Here is a 16,712-nt window from a genome sequence, read left to right as displayed (position 1 = left end):
AAATGAACTTTACATTTTGTCTGATTTTCCCCATTTTCAGAGCCATGCTGAAAATAAGTCTATAATTAGGCTGTACTTCTTCCCATACAGAAGTTTGAGCGCCATTTTTAAAAATTAATTTAACCAAAATCTTTTTAGTTTCTTGAGTCGTCATTCTAAGTGATTTACATAAGTATGTTTCAACAATTCATTTGGTTGACTCTGTAGAAGAAACATCTGTAGTTTGCTGTTGTCAGATAGGTTGTTTGGGATCATTCAAAACCAACTGAAATAGCATATATATTGAGAGAATGCTAATAATACTGCAAATATAAAGTTATTTTGATATTTAAAAGATATTTAAGAATAAACTTAGGAAGAGATATATATGTCAACGCGTGTATATGTAGTGTATGGGTATGCAAATATATATTTACATTGTGTGTGCATTTCAAGGTTTTTTTCTAAAGGAAGAAAAAGGAATGGATGTTTCCATATTTCTGAGATAAGCAGATTATTTATCACTAAAATAATAAAAAGTTTGCTGTATTGTAAAAGCCACTGCTTTATTTAGGAGAGACTACTGTTAACATTCTTAATATCTAGAAAGTATATTTAACGGGCCAGAGTGAAAGTACACTGACACGGCAGATGTGCAAACCTAAAAAGAAATTTATGGGGAAATGCGTGTATGGGATTGTTTGCTAAATTTTCCACATTAAATGAAAAAGCTACAACTCTTGCCATCTATATGTTTTATAATACAAAAAATCTGTTGGTAAAAGTTCCTTAAGCAGCTATTTACCTGCTTTTTGTTTTTCACAGAATGATGTGGGAGGACAGAGAATGCTGGTGAATAAGTGGAGCACTTTCCTAAAAGCGAGACTGGTTTGCTCAGTACCAGGAATGAATGGAATTGATACATATTTTGATGAATTAGGTAAATATTATTGGGAGAACTGAACTTTGTTCTTTGATGTATATGCCTTTCTATAAACCTCACTGTCTCTAGCATATATGGGCACTTGCTTTCTGGAGTGTTTGACTTCTGTCTAATTTAGAGCAAGTTTCTGTTCTTTTCAGTTTGACCAGGTCCACGTGTTGGGGACAGACGAGTTGCAGGAACAAAAAGAGAACCATCTCATTAGCTCAGGGTCAGCTCCTCTGGTCCCTTCCTTGAGGGCCAGCTCAAAGCCACCGTTTCACACTGTTGTGATTTGGTCACGTTTGTATGATTGCATATGAAAATTTGTATCTTAAAATATGTAATTGGGGGGCTGGCCCCGTGGCCGAGTGGTTAAGTTCGCTCACTCTGTATCAGGCGGCCCAGTGTTTCGTTAGTTCGAATCCTGGGCGCGGACATGGCACTGCTCATCAGACCACGCTGAGGCAGCATCCCACATGCCACAACTAGAAGAACCCACAACGAAGAATACACAACTATGTACCGGGGGGCTTTGGGGAGAAAAAGGAAAAAATAAAATCTAAAAAAAAAAAAAAATCTTTAAAAAAAAATATGTAATCGGTTCTAAACTATTTTAGTGGGCTAAAAATACTAAGTAATGTAATGGTCTTTAATTTTTCAGAGGATGTTTTTTTGCTGTATACCAGAGATCATAAGAACCCAGTGATATTTGGACTCTTTAACACTACCAGGTGAGAAATTTATATGCTCAATAAAAATGTGATGAAACAAAAAAAATGCCTCACCCCTTCACTGTGTATGCAACTTGGAATACTATTGACCCATTTGTCATTCTCATTTTCTGTACTTTATAAGTCACCAATGTCTCTTCATTCTCCTATGTTTGCAATTCTACTTTCATTTTTAAAGCCACCATCTCAATCCAGATCCTTATTGGTTTTGTTTGAAGTACCCCAGCACCCTCCTATGCCCAGCATCCTAATCTCTTTCCTCTCTGATTGACAACAGAATGATTTCCTTTCTTATCTAGTTTATAAGTTATTAATTTCATGCCACAGAGTCTAGGGCAATTCTTTTAATCATCATATAGAATTTTCCAAGTCAGACTTTCAAGGCTCTCTATCAGATCTTACCTACTTACCTTTGAAAGTTTTTACTCAAAGCTCTCAAATGCTTTGCTTTTGATAAGATGATACCTTCACAGAATCCCACTATCTACTTTATCTTACTTGAAATGACTCTCTCTTCCAACCCTGGCTTATATCAGTTCTCCAATACAGGTCAGTTGTCATCTTCAAGAAATACTCCTTGATTACCTAATCACAAAACACTCTGCCCCTTCCTTCACTCTGGTTGTCCTGCTCCTATGCAGACTCATAGTGGACAAACATTTGTAATTTGCCCTCCATGTTTTGCACTTAAATAGGCTACTCGAGTTTAGGGCTTTAATCTATTATTTTTCTCTTTTACGTTTTTGTATTTTGTATCCATTGAAGAGTACTGGAAAAATGAACTAAATATAGTTCCATGTGTGTTGATACATGAATGAAAAAATATTGTTAGAATCAATTTTAGCTGAAAGTTTACATAATAATTTCTTGAGTGTATTTCCAAATAAGGCAGAGTAGAGGTGAGATGACAGGATGAGAAATAAAGAATATGCCTCAATTCTCTTGACAGGGATAGAATGATATTACTCAGTCCCTCTTTTGCATTTCATTGGCCTTAAACTCTTATATAACCATGTAAACATGTTTGCTTAGGGTCTCTCCATAGAGCTTTTGTTTAGTTTTTCAGCTGGTGATTTCTTATGTTCACTGTGAAAAAAATAATAAAGCTCTTTGGACAAGCATCTTGATATTGTAAAGTGACCTTTTCTTCAGTAGAGAAACATGCAAACAATTTTGCTATCAATTATTCCCTGATGCAAAGAAAATTAGTTACTGTTTGTTGATAGTTATCACAGTCCGTGAAAAATCCCTAAATTTTTTCTTTTACTTCATCTTCTCCTGTATGCCAGTGAATAATTTATATGTTGCATGAGAATTCTATGGCTTTAAATGATAAATGCAAACTATGAGTGTAGTTTTCTATGGGTTAGTATCTTCATTTTATATGCTACTTTCCTAAATGATAGCATAATGGTTCTGTCTGAGATTTCAAAGACAAGACGTGATTTTCTTTCATAATTTCAATTTGGACTGTTCAATTTATATATAAATCTGAGAAAAAGTCTTCCCAGCTGTTACCTGACTTAAAGGTTGATATTTGTAGCATGGTGATCAAAGGTTTACTGCCACTTTGGTTGGGAGACTATCTCTGGTTTTCTCCCTACAGCAGGCATTTCCAATTGCTTCAAGGTGTATTATAAAATGTGTGAATTGATGTCCTAAGACCTAACACAAGTGCTGTTCTACAGGTGTCTTAGAATGTGGGAAATTTTATATTTATAAAGAACTTTGCATTTTGCAGAGCACTTTCACAATCATTAATTATTTTTACTCTCACAATAAGGATGCTATGGAAATGTTAGAATTCATTCAGATAATGCCAATTTAAGAAATATGACCAGATCTTTAAAACAAATCATTTGGAAATGTTCCTTTGCAGAATCTTATTACAAATGTCCCCGATAAACCTTGCTGTCATTAGTCAATGTGTTTATCCTCAGCACGTAGAAATTTTTATCAAGAAAATAATTTCAATTGCTACTAGTTCTGGAGGTAAAAAATCTGTTTTATATAATTTGTCATTTTCCCGAAATTAATCTTGTTTGGTCCATCCTCTTTCCACTATAGCACTGTTTTCAGTGACCTAGAGGAAGGAAAATACATCAAGCTTGTTAATGTCTGTGTGACCTCAAGCTAAAGAATATAACAAAGTTCCAAATTTTTGTGACTTTTAAATTGTTCATGAGTAACAATCTGAGAAATTGTTACTGAGAAATCTAATAAACACACTGAGAAATCTAATAAAGTTTGAATAGAATTTGTGGCAATATTAACAGCATGGTGATTAGAAAAGCAGTATCTCCTCTGAAGATGGAAAAACATGCAAGGAAATAAACCTTAAAATGAGTAATCCAACTTGGGAATGAACCTTCTTTAATATTAAGGCCAGATCTTCCTTAATAAAAAATGTATAAACATAAGATTTAATAGTGATAGTGAAGTGACACAACTCCTTTTTGATTCTAACAATGTCATTTTCAATTTATGATAGTAAATAGGCAAAGAAATGGTAAGTTTTGGAGTTTCAATACTTGAAATATTCCAACAGTTAATATTTCTAGAATATACAATGCTTAAGAGATTGCAACTTTTTTACCCAAAAGACTATATTCTTATCTACGTAGTCTGGAGGGTTTGACTAGGTGACCTCCTAGTCAGTTCCAGAAGAGTAATTATCTTGTTTTGTATTTTTCAGTAATATATTTAGAGGGCATGCAGTATGTGTCTATCATATGTCTAGCATCCGGGCAGCCTTTAATGGGCCATATGCACATAAGGAAGGACCTGAATACCACTGGACACTCTATGAAGGAAAAGTCCCTTATCCAAGACCTGGCTCTGTAAGTTTAGATATTTAACAACATATTCTTATCTTTAAAGACTCTGACATAATATTTTGCTCACTGTTTCAGATACTTTAAAAAACTTTGCCTTAAACAATCAAGAAATTCTACACCTAAAAATATGCTTGATTACTTGCATGCTAAAGAAAAATCACTTCTTATATTTAGTTGTATGCTTGTTATTTAGTGAAAAGACTCTATGATAGGTACATGTTAGCAGCATTATAAAATATGTATTATCACTGATATTTTGGCTGTCTAAGTAGCTCCACCTAATATTTTATTTTTAAGGGTACTGATGAATACAGAAACATCACTAAAGGAGTATCATTTTCCTCCAAGCCTCTTCAGAAGAATTAGTGCCACATATAACTTCCAAGCAGAAGAATGTTATCAAATTTTTATATTCTAATATTTGGGTCAGCCTCTAAGTTCTCTAGGCCAAACTTTCTTCTTACTTCTCACTATGGCATATCTAAAAGAAGCATTTCTCTGCCTCCTCAGAATACTTAGCATCTCATTTAACACCCTTGCTGGCTCCTAGAAGAAAAGTGCCAATACAGATATGCTGCTGGAGGACAGGAAGCTCCAGCGCTTGCCTCTGAACTGCTGCCGCTAAGATTCTCCCTAACTAGCCATTCAAATTCTTGTGCTTTTAATTACACACCTATCTAAAAATGATGATGATGACAATGATGATGATGAGATTTTGTATTACATGTCCTATGCACAACTAGATTGGAAAAATGTAGGATCATTGTGTGTGCTGTGTGGGCTGTGGAGAACAAACATTTAACTTGTCGTGCAAGTCAAAGTCTATGCTTTTATGAGCAGCTGGTGAAAACTCATAACTATGCTGATTCCTCAAGTCCTTGCAAGTCAAGTAAAAATCGTTTTTTAAGAGCCAAAATCCAAAGTGGAAACGAGTCTCACCTCTACTGAGTGTGAGGCTTTACCATTTCAATCACTCTCTCTCACAAGCTTAAAATTATTACTTCCAGGAAGACATAAAGTGTATTTTATTTCATTCTATTGATTGAAATTACAATTTAAATGGAGAAAAGCCACTCCTGTGGCTTTGCTGGAAGTACTTCTTGAAACCACATGGTATTAAAGGAGATTTGAAGGAAGTGACTAGTTACTGAACTGCTCCAGGCTGACCCAAAATGTTTCCAATTATATATCATCAGAGTACACTCAAGTGAAAAAATTCATGCCAAATTAAGAAATATGACCTGAATTTTTAAAACAAACCATTAAAAGTGCCCTCTTTGCAGAATCTGATTACTAAACTATTGTATTTATACTCTGAAGTGGAAAATTTTTATCAACACAATCATTGCAAGTTTTGCTGGTTCTGGAAGAAAATATGTGAAATGAGGGAGTACTTAATAAGAACTTCGCTATTCCAAGGAGTAACTTAGGGGCTGTGAACATTTATTTTTAGAGTCAGTGATTTGAGAATTGAGACATTTAGCAAATGTTTCTGGTTTTCTCAATTTGTTGTGGCTAATCCATACAAAAATAATACAAATTCATACAGATTACAGTGGAACAAAGAGCTTTTTTTTCCTTAATTAACAATGATGGAATTTGAATAGGTTTCTATATTACAGCACTAAAACTCCAGTTAGTGAACCAACTGGAATCATCATCAATCATATTATCACAGTATCTATAATGGGAAAGCTGGTTTTTGTGGCTGTGATCTTTAATTTGGGGGGAAGATTTGGCACAACAAGAGGCTTTTTGTTTTGCTATGAACAATAGATTGTTTTCTTTCAAAATTTAACTTAAAATGTGAAAAAATAAATGTCCAAAAAAAGGGAAAATAATTACAATATTTATGATATTATACATTTTTGCCCCCTCCAAAATGAACCAGTAGTAAATATACTTCACTTTTCTGGGATTTCATTCTTTTCTGTATATTTCTAGTGCTGCATGTTTGAAATAACTGCTTCCCTTTGCAATTTTTAATGCAGATGGAATGAAAAACATATGGTTTCTAAAAATTTCTAAATGCACAGTTGATTAATTGAACATATCCAATTTTTCTAATTCTTTTCATAATTGATTATAAATATAAGGCAAAAAATTATTTCATCCACTTCTATTTCAGTGTGCCAGCAAAGTGAACGGAGGGAGGTACGGAACCACAAAAGACTATCCCGATGATGCCATCCGATTTGTGAGAAGCCATCCACTTATGTACCAGCCCATAAAACCTGCGCATAAAAAACCGATACTGGTGAAAACAGATGGAAAATATAACCTGAAACAAATAGCAGTTGATCGAGTGGAAGCTGAGGATGGCCAATATGATGTCTTGTTTATTGGGACAGGTAAAAATTAGAAAGTACTTGGAGACATTTAAATTGAACCCTAAAATCCATAACATTATTAATATTTTTAGAAAAGACCTATCAACAAATCTGTTGACCCGTTAGCCCATTTATACACTGCTCATCCGCTGCATTGGAAGGGAGGATTTGGGGCAGTTACAGCACATAATTCCTATTACGTGGTCAATACTTAATGCATTTGAACAGATGAATAAGTGAAGGAATGAGTAATCAACGTTATTAAACAGTATTGGTTCCAAATAGAACTTCTCACAGATGAAATAGGGTGCCATAGCAGGGATGGTTCCCCGTCAGTCCCTCAGGTCCTCTCCCACCCTTGGCTGCTCAGTTAAGGTCTGGAGATCTTTCAAACAACTTGGTACAATAACTTCACCTAAATCTATAATCACAGCAATGCTTATCAGGCCCCGTCAGAATCAACCATTTGTACGAAACAGGGCAAATGTTACCCATAATGGAGGTAAACTTTTAGACCAAAGCTATAATATCCTGCATTAATAAAACAAAATGTAATAAATATGCTAAAAGTGAAATTTTAAAATATCTAATCTCAGTTAATGCCATACGTTAAATCTAGCTTGTGGAAGAGAACTTGGAATCCTTTAGCATTCAGGGTAATATGTATCAAATTCTAAGTACTTTAAAATTCTATAGTCATTTAAAAAGTCTTTAAAATGATAATTTCTTTTTTCATATGCATCATAGTAATAGTCATTTAAAAAGTCTTTAAAATGATAATTTCTTTTTTCATATGCATCATAGTAATTGCTCCAGTAGTTGCTATTTAGAAGAGTTATCATTCCACCATATATAACTTTAACCATGGACTCATAATTCTAAAGAGACATTGCATATGCTCAGATCAGGAATCTCAGGAATCAGGATATAATATTAATATTGGTGCTTGGGCTTCTCCAGTCATACTTTTTGAAAAAGCAAAGATTTAAGTAAGGAAACATTCATCTGATTTCCAGACATTGATCTCTGGTGCAGGCTATCTTTTATCATTTATTTTAGGAGATTAATAATATGCTCTGCACTGGGGCTCAAGATGAACAAAGCATCAGATTTCTTTAACAAACTTAAAGTTACCTGGCCATGAATTCATTCATAGTGGTATCCAACAGAGTTAAAAAAAAATAAAAATGAAAAAAAGAGTTTCATAAGCTAGAGAAATATTTGATAAAATTAATCATGGAAAAAGGTATATTATTTTTAAATGCCGTGGAAAGTAGAAGTCATACATATCAGTCCAAGACTGTTTTTAGAAATACTTTCTTCTTATATTGACCAAAGCTATTTCAGAGAATTCCAGAAATGTCAAATATATACTTGTGCTATCATATAAACCATGTTTAATTCAAAGATATCAAAATATTGAATCACAGCTTTTCAGCACTAAAGAACATATTTTATGAATGTGTGATGAATACAACATTGGAAAATCCCACAAATGATAGTTATTTTTATGCAAATTTACCAGACACATGCTTTAACAATTTATGTATATGTATATACGTAGAGACAGAGAGAGAGAGTTCTTATTGCAAAATCACTAGTTACAATTTAACAATTTGAGTTTCACCTTTGCTTTTTGCTTCATATAATAATCGTGGCATATTTATTATGTGTGCTTGACTTTAAAAATTATGATAACTTGTGTTCCTTTTAGTGTATAAAACAAGTAATTGTTATTAGTTTTATTTTAATCAAATTTTATTAACCGAACCACAAGATTGGATAATTTTTAAACAAATTGCTTAGATACCATAGAAACTGTTGCATCAGTTCCTCCAAAGTGCTTATGTTTTTCTGAGTTACTTCTAGCACTACACCAAATTATTCTTCCAGGAAAATTAATGTCTTATTAAATTTTTTTTTGGAAAGAACAAGCTCAGAATATCAGGAATAATAAAAATAGGTGGAGTTTTAAGATATGAATATAAATTTATAAAATCCTTGGTAATTATGGAAGCCAAGTGATTAGTACAGGAGGACTCACGATGCTATTCTCTCGATAGCATATATTTGAAATTTTTCTTATTAAAAGTATACACACACACACACATATAAATATAAAGATTTCCCTAATGTGTTGTTTGGAAGGCTCCCTAAGATTAAAAGTATAGTTTCCTATAAGGAAAGTAGCTTTAGGTAAAAAGATTTTCTTTCATCATTCAGCACAGAAGAAGCTAAAATAATTTGGCACCTATCATATCTCACTAATTCCAAAAGACGTTTTGATTTCTAAACCTTTATTAGATTTTTGAATTGAAATTTTTTTTTTAAAGATTTTATTATTTCCTTTTTCTCCCCAAAGCCCCCCGGCACACAGTTGTATACTCCTCGCTGTGGGTTCCTCTAGCTGTGGCATGTGGGACGCTGCCCCAGCGCGGTCCGATGAGTAGCGCCACGTCCGCGCCCAGGACTCGAACCAACGAAACACTGGGCCGCCTGCAGCGGAGCGCGCGAACCCAACCACTCGGCCACGGGGCCAGCCCCTTTGAATTGAAATTTTTGAAAAATAATTATATATTATTTGGTCTTATTTTTTGGCCAGGCATATAAAGTTAATTTTTTTTGCTAATTGAAAATAGGAAGATATAAGTAGTAATATTGTTTTAACTGCAATGATTAAATGTTTCCTTCATCTAGATTTCAAATCTTATTTGAATCCATAATGCCTACATGGCTTTTAATTGTTTGAAAACTAGATTGTGATAAAGCTTCTAGTTTATCTCTTCTTTTCCTTTCTTGCAGATAATGGGATTGTGCTGAAAGTAATCACGATTTACAATCAAGAAACAGAATCAATGGAAGAAGTAATTCTAGAAGAACTTCAGATATTCAAGGTATTTTTAGTAAAAGTATAGACGACATTTATGTATTACAGACAATTGCAAGTGAGTTGTAAATAAGAAAGACATTGTGTCAGTTCTTTTCTAACAGGCATGTTGTGAATTCAAATGAAGTAAGGAATGATTTAAAATCTTGATGTATCTATCTGATTGTCAGAGACTATTGAAATGAAGAGGCCAATATTTACCTAACAGGAAAGCATTTCTACATGTGAACTGTGACTTAAAGAAAGAGCGCTTACCCACATATGAATTCCAGAATCATATTGCCAATCTCATCCTGTACAAATGCACTGTGAATACAGACGATTTAACAATGTGATAAGTATACTGCCGTTTTAATAAAATAACATATTAGTTACACAGAGAATTTATTAAAAAAGAAAAATGCAAAATGATAATGAAAAGTTTAGACATGACAAAAACAATTGTGTATATGCACACACACACACACACACACACACACACACAAGTCAAGTCTCAATATTGTGGCAGTTATGGCCTTTAAAGTTACCATGAACACTGACTTAGTGAATACTGACCATTACTCTTAGAGGAAATACAGGATTAGGTTCCCGAGAGTCTCTAGTCACAAGGTTTTTGTCAACTGATTAATTCATAGCCTTCTTTTATGTGTGTTTCTGTTCTGCCCTGTATAAAAATCACCTTATTGAGTATATATTTTTGATTAATTCACATTGAACTCACAGCCACCACTATAACTCCTGCCTGAACAAAGATTAACACACGTGTTTTCTCCATAAGGCACATCACAGCCTTTTGGAATTTAGGGACGCAAGACAACACTTCATCACTATGGGGCCATTTTAAACATCAAAATTGCCAAAAAGAAACACAAAAGTGTGAAAACATGGCACTAAATAGCCCACAAAAGGGACACTTGTTTACCATATAAGAGCTGAAACGAGAAGGTCGGTTATCGCCTTCATCGACCTCAACTGGGAATGTGCATGTTGGGCAACTGCAATTTTTTGCCACTCTATGCCTGCACATGTTTGTGAATGACTGCAAAACACCACGAATATTGAAGTTGGGGTTACAAATAAATGTTAGTGAGTTAAGCAAATATGCAAAAACACGATCTGCAAATAATGAAAATGACTGTATATATATATGTAATGATTATATATGAAAATGTTTTTATTGATGAAAAACAGTTTGCTTCACCTTGGCTGTCCTGGAGATTAGATTCCCCATAACCACACCCAAAGCTAACCATCTTTCTATCTCAACCAGAGCAGCTATGCTTTTGTTTATTTTGCATATTGGACCTCTGTGTAAAATTTCATTTCATGTTAAGGACCATAGCTTTCATATTAACAGCATCCACCACGGTGTCTTGATCATATAAACCCTTAAGTGACATTGTTGCCTGAATGAATAAATGAATGCATGCATGCATACGTAAAGAGTTCTGTAGTTTAAAATATTTTTTAAAGTAATCATTGACACAGGGGTCAAATTTTCTCTTTCACAATGTAATTCTTCAAAGGGTAATCATCCAAGAGTGCCTGCCCATTGCTTCTCCACTTGCAGAATTGATCTGAGTTTGTGGCTCCTTACACCCTCTAATCGCTATCCCTCGAATAACACATAGGCTCTCAAAACTGTGCTATAGGTCGTTCTTCCTCTGGTGCAATGCTAGAACGATGAGGTTTTTCATCTTGTTCAAAGCATCCTGGGTTCATTGTGATTGACCATGATAACTCCAATGAAAATTATTTTGTTTAGGCTTGGGTTAAAACAATTAAAGATCACGTGGTTTATTAGCAATAACACCGATGCAAAGACATAACTGTTTCACTTCTAATGGTTCAACATACTTTATAAGAATGAACACTCTGACTTTATTATTTTATTTAAAGATATTTGAGTTTCCAAAGCATGAATAATATTCAAATGCAAATACAAAAATTATGTTTTAGAGACAAATAGTAAGCTGCTTAGATTATTTACTGCTTTTCTCATCTACATATCTGTCCCATTCCATCAGAAAAGACTTTTAAAAAGAAAGCTATATTTTAATTTGATTGTATTTTCCTATTGATTTACTAAAATGAAAGGTATAGACTGCTTGGCATAGAACCACTGACATATCTAATATGATTTCAGGTAATTTACAACCATGTTAAGGTATGTTCCTATATTTCCTTTCGTAAAAAGGAAACTTTTTTAAAATTTTTCAGGATCCAGTTCCTATTATTTCTATGGAGATTTCTTCAAAGAGAGTAAGTTGTGTGCATGTGTGTGTATGGTGTGCATGTTTTATATATGAGTTAAGGTCAAAGGATAAAGAGCATATGTATATGTGTTTATAAATGAAAAAGTTACAGTTTTATTCTGACAAAAATATATAGTGATTTACGTATAATATGTTTCTTCATTTTGTATTTTTAGAAAGATATGCAAGAGTTTATTTACTTCTATTATCATGATAGGACTTTATTCTATAATTTTTTTGCTAAAGTTTTTGCCAAAATAATTGTAATGATGGTAATACAAAAAAGTGTTCAGGGAAACACAAACTTCCCTTCCAGGAACCAGTTTCTGGTGTATATTTCTTCAGAAATAGTTGGTTGTATATATTACCACAAATTTATTTATGAATAACCTTTTATGTTTAGGCAAACGGGAACATGATTGTTGTTCTGATACTTATCCCTTTTACTTAACAACGTATCTTACAGTTTATTCTATGTCATTCTATATGTATCTACATCACTCCTCTAAATGTTATATGTCAATGTACAGTGTTGGTGGGAATATCAATTGGTGCAGTCACTGTGGAAAATGATATCGAGGTTCCTCACAAAATTAAACATGAACTACCATATGATCCAGCAATTCCATTTCTGGGTATTTACTTGAAGGAAATGAAAACACTAACTCGAAAAGATAGCTGCACCTCCATGTTCATTGCAGCATTATTTACAATAGCCAAGACAAGGAAACAACCTAAGTGTCCATAGACAAATGAATGGATTAAGAAAATGTGGCATATATGTATATACAATGGAATATTATTCAGCCATAAAAGAGAGGGAAATCCTGCCATTTGCAACAATATAGATGGACTTTTATGGCACTATGCTAAGTGAAATTAGTCAGAGAAAGACAAATACCATATGAACTCACTTATATGTGGAATTTAAAAAAAAAACACAAACAAACTCATAGAACAGACTGTGGTTGCCAGAGGCAGGGGAAGGAGAGTGGGTGAAATGGGTGAAGGTGATCAAATGGTACAAACTTCCAGTTATAAAATAAATCCTGGGAACGTAATGTATGGCATGGTGATTATAGTTAATAATACTGTATTGTATGTTTGAAAGTTGCTAAAAGAGTAGATTTTAAAAGTGTTCATAACAAGGAAAAGAATTGTACCTGTGTGTGGTGAGGGATGTTAAGTAGACTTATTGGGGTGATTGTTTCACTATATATACATTTGTATACATACATATATCTCAAATCATTATGTTGTATACCTAAAACTAATATAATATTCTATGTCAATGATCTCAGTTAAAAATGCAAAAAAGACCATTCATCTGATCTCTTATTGGACATTCCTATAGCTCTTTAAAAAAGACCTGCAATGTTAGATGATCAAAGACTCTTTCTACATAGATAATGAATAAAGGAATAGTCACTTCCTGAGATTTTGTCAAGCTCACTCTAGCAATTTTGTTACTCATGCATCCAAGTCTGTAATAGTATTTCAAATCTTGGAGAAGTGAAAGGATCAATATTCAGTTATTTATCCTGAGTAATTACAGTAATTTAAGTGAATATTCAGAGAGCTGATTGTCTATAAATGTGAAAATCTAAGTATAAGAGCTCAGTGAGAGTTCTGTCCATTTCTGCTAGTGGCCTCTCTCTTCTTTGATGTCTGTAGCAACAGCTGTATATTGGATCTACTTCTACCGTGGCCCAAGTCAGATTCCATCAGTGTGACATGTACGGAAGTGCTTGTGCTGACTGCTGCCTGGCTCGAGACCCTTACTGTGCTTGGGATGGCATATCCTGTTCCCGGTATTACCCAACTGGCAGCACACATGCAAAAAGGTGAGACATAGTCTTCCGGGGAATATTTCTCTCGATTAATAAAACCCTAACGCTTTTTTTAAATCTTCTTTTTTCTGCACCCATTCCATGAAAATAGCCATATTATTTTCATTTAAATAAATCATCATAGTCATATTTTTCATAAAATGAGCTTTGAAAACTTGAAGTTTTCCTGAAAATAGCTCTCATCAATTATTGTGTAGAGACTGGAGCTGAGCATATGGCTAGGATTTTATTTTTCCACCCAGGTTTGAATAAACTCCTCCCCTTCCTGAAACTTTTGGTGCAAGACATGAAACCAGTTTAGATAAACCTAAAAGGTGGAAATGGCAAGCCATCACAAGTGAGGGATTCGAAGACTTACAAGGAAAACCAATAAATAAATTCTAAAATCCATCCTGCATTTGCCCCATGTCCTCTCTACCAGCTGGTCTTCATTTGTTTCGTTTTGAAAGTTCATTTTGAATATTTTAACTCCTAGGCAAATGCATGACCTATATAATTAATGAAATGTGTGACTTAATTCAACACAAATGAAAGATACTTCAGGACCTCCAAACTCTATTGTCTACAATTCAGCGAGGTCATTGCTACTTGTTAGAGAAGGTAAATCCCAGGATTCTTTGAACAGGAGATCTTGAGGTGCACACAGTATTTTGAAGAATAAGGATATTTCTTCACTCAAGCCATATGAAATTGTGCATTCTTTGGGGGAAAACATGAGGGAAAAATATTTTTATTTATTATAGAATAATCAATTTTTTAATCTTAATAAAGTGACCAAAGAGAATATAAAGCAAAAACATAGAACTATATGCAATTTACTTACTGAAAAGCAATGTTTGTTAATTTCAATTATTCTTACTCTTTCACTTTGCTTTACTTTTCTTTAAACCTTTCTCAAAATCTAATTTAACATAGCTGTTATTTTTATAGGTTCACATGTATAGTAGAATTTCATTTTTAAAAAAACTTGTTCCCTATTCCAAAACTTGTGTTAATTTGACCTTAGCTAAATTAACATTTAGGTGAGTATTTGAAGAAAGGGTATAATAAGCAGATAGTAAAAAGATGCTTTGAAAAGACATTTATGAACTAAATAATTTACCAACTGTATTAAAGAATTGAGCAAGTTGATTTTTACAAATATTTATTGATGCTTGAAAACAATTTGTGAAGAATATAAAGAAGTTATTTGAAAATATTGTCTAATGATTTATTCACCCATTAAGCCAATTACTGTGCTATGTACAAAGGGTATGAAGAAAGAATCGCAGCCCCTTGTCTATAGGGAAGCAGAAACTAAGGTGGAGAATGGAATTGTGAGTAAGAGAGGGAGAAAGCTCTACTGAGCACTCACTTATGAGGTACTGGACTAAGTGCAATACACATAGAACATTATTTAACTCTTAAAATAACCCAGCCTTTGGGCTCCATCCTGAAGACAGAGATAGAAGGAGATTTTAGTTAAAGGGAATTAATTGTTTGTACAAAGACACAGAATGTTCAGGGAAAACCATGTCATTCCATATGTTAGGAGTGAAGTAGCAGGATCTGAGAGTGCAAAGGTAATTTTACCCAAAATAATAAAATTATTTTATTGTTATTGGCAACAATAAAAATGTTTACAAGCCTTGCATCAAATACGTACAAATAACAAGGTTTTTTATTAGGTGTGCAATAGTGGTGATGAATTTTAGCTGAGCAGTTTCCATAGCTAAATATTTCTTGGCATGTTTCATCTTGTAAGAGTGTACAACCACAAGCTTTGTAGTATATTTAAAAGGGGTGACCAAAACAGTTATTTAGAAAAGGTTAAATGAATGGGCAAAATCGTAGACAGGGAGGAGTGAAACGCTGGAGTCAGGAGGTGTGTTCATCAACGGATTAGTTCAGTTCAGCACAGGTCATGGAGATGTCAGTGGTGTCAGATTCTTTTGAACCATCACTCATCCCTGGAGGAAAACTTTTTGGATAAGTTCCAGCACGTGAAGGGAAAATAGTTTGCTTTTGTGGCAGATTGCTTTGCTTCAGACCTGACTAGCAGCAGAAATTGAAAACTGGTCATTAAAATAAATACTTTTCAGTTCACAGAGTGAAAATGAGTCAACAGAAGAAAACCATTAATTCACAACCCTAACCACTTGTTTAAAATAGTCTTCCAAAATACACTATAATTTATGGAGCTAGGTCTTTTCCTCCCATTGCTGTTATATTTTGTCTATGTCCAGTGTTCTCTTAAAAAGTTTCTAAGAGGCAAGAGATATAAGAAAAATATATGACTTTGAGAATAAAAGGCAATTTTGCTTATTAACCTTTCTCAAACTCCTGAGCATTTACATTCTTTTTTAAATGCTGAAATAGAGGACAGCTATGTTAGGATAGCATAAAATGAACTGAAACCTTGCTGGAGGATATGATAACTTTCTTTTTAAATGCATGTTTCCAATGATTTTAAACAAAATTTTTGCATGCTTATTATTCACTTTACTTACCTAGAATTACCTGATTGCAGTTCCCTTTATTCTCACATCATTTGTATAATAACATTTCTGTAAAGTAGACACTAGTTCTCATTTCCTTGATTTCCCACTGCTTTGTTATTCAGTATTGCTCAGCAGACGTTGGATTCCCAATACCAATGCAATACTTAATGAAGTGAGGAGTCAACACCAGCAGTTTACTTCTCATCTAGAGCTGCTGGAGGTTGTATAATAGCTGTTCATACTAGTATTAAATAATCGGGAAGCATAAAACTTTTTACTTTTGCTATTTACTTTTTTGTCAAATTCTATTTTCAGTTTAGCTCAGTAGAATCATCCATGTGCAGTTTCAATCTTAACTTTGTAAAATACCAGATCTTTAAGTAAGGTTTTATTTATTTATTTATTTATTTATTTATTTATTCTGAAATATTACATTTT

The 16,712-nt window shown here is 33.6% G+C and overlaps 1 protein-coding gene across 3 annotated transcripts in view; it reads left to right on the top strand.

The window, feature by feature from the left end:
• SEMA3E (semaphorin 3E) overlaps window positions 1–16,712 on the top strand; it is a 260,812-nt gene that overhangs the window by 226,248 nt on the left and 17,852 nt on the right. For 2 of the 3 annotated variants that reach the window (XM_046668801.1, XM_046668803.1), the window contains exons 8-14: window positions 805–919; window positions 1,566–1,635; window positions 4,331–4,475; window positions 6,601–6,823; window positions 9,605–9,696; window positions 11,910–11,951; window positions 13,619–13,788. In XM_046668801.1, the coding sequence (XP_046524757.1) occupies window positions 805–919; window positions 1,566–1,635; window positions 4,331–4,475; window positions 6,601–6,823; window positions 9,605–9,696; window positions 11,910–11,951; window positions 13,619–13,788 (857 nt within the window). The remainder of the gene's footprint in view (window positions 1–804; window positions 920–1,565; window positions 1,636–4,330; window positions 4,476–6,600; window positions 6,824–9,604; window positions 9,697–11,909; window positions 11,952–13,618; window positions 13,789–16,712) is intronic. The other variant, XM_046668802.1, reaches the window with a different exon arrangement.

The sequence above is a fragment of the Equus quagga genome, chromosome 8, assembly GCF_021613505.1.
Source record: "Equus quagga isolate Etosha38 chromosome 8, UCLA_HA_Equagga_1.0, whole genome shotgun sequence".
Lineage (NCBI taxonomy): Eukaryota > Metazoa > Chordata > Mammalia > Perissodactyla > Equidae > Equus > Equus quagga.
This window is presented reverse-complemented; position numbering and strand designations above follow the sequence as displayed.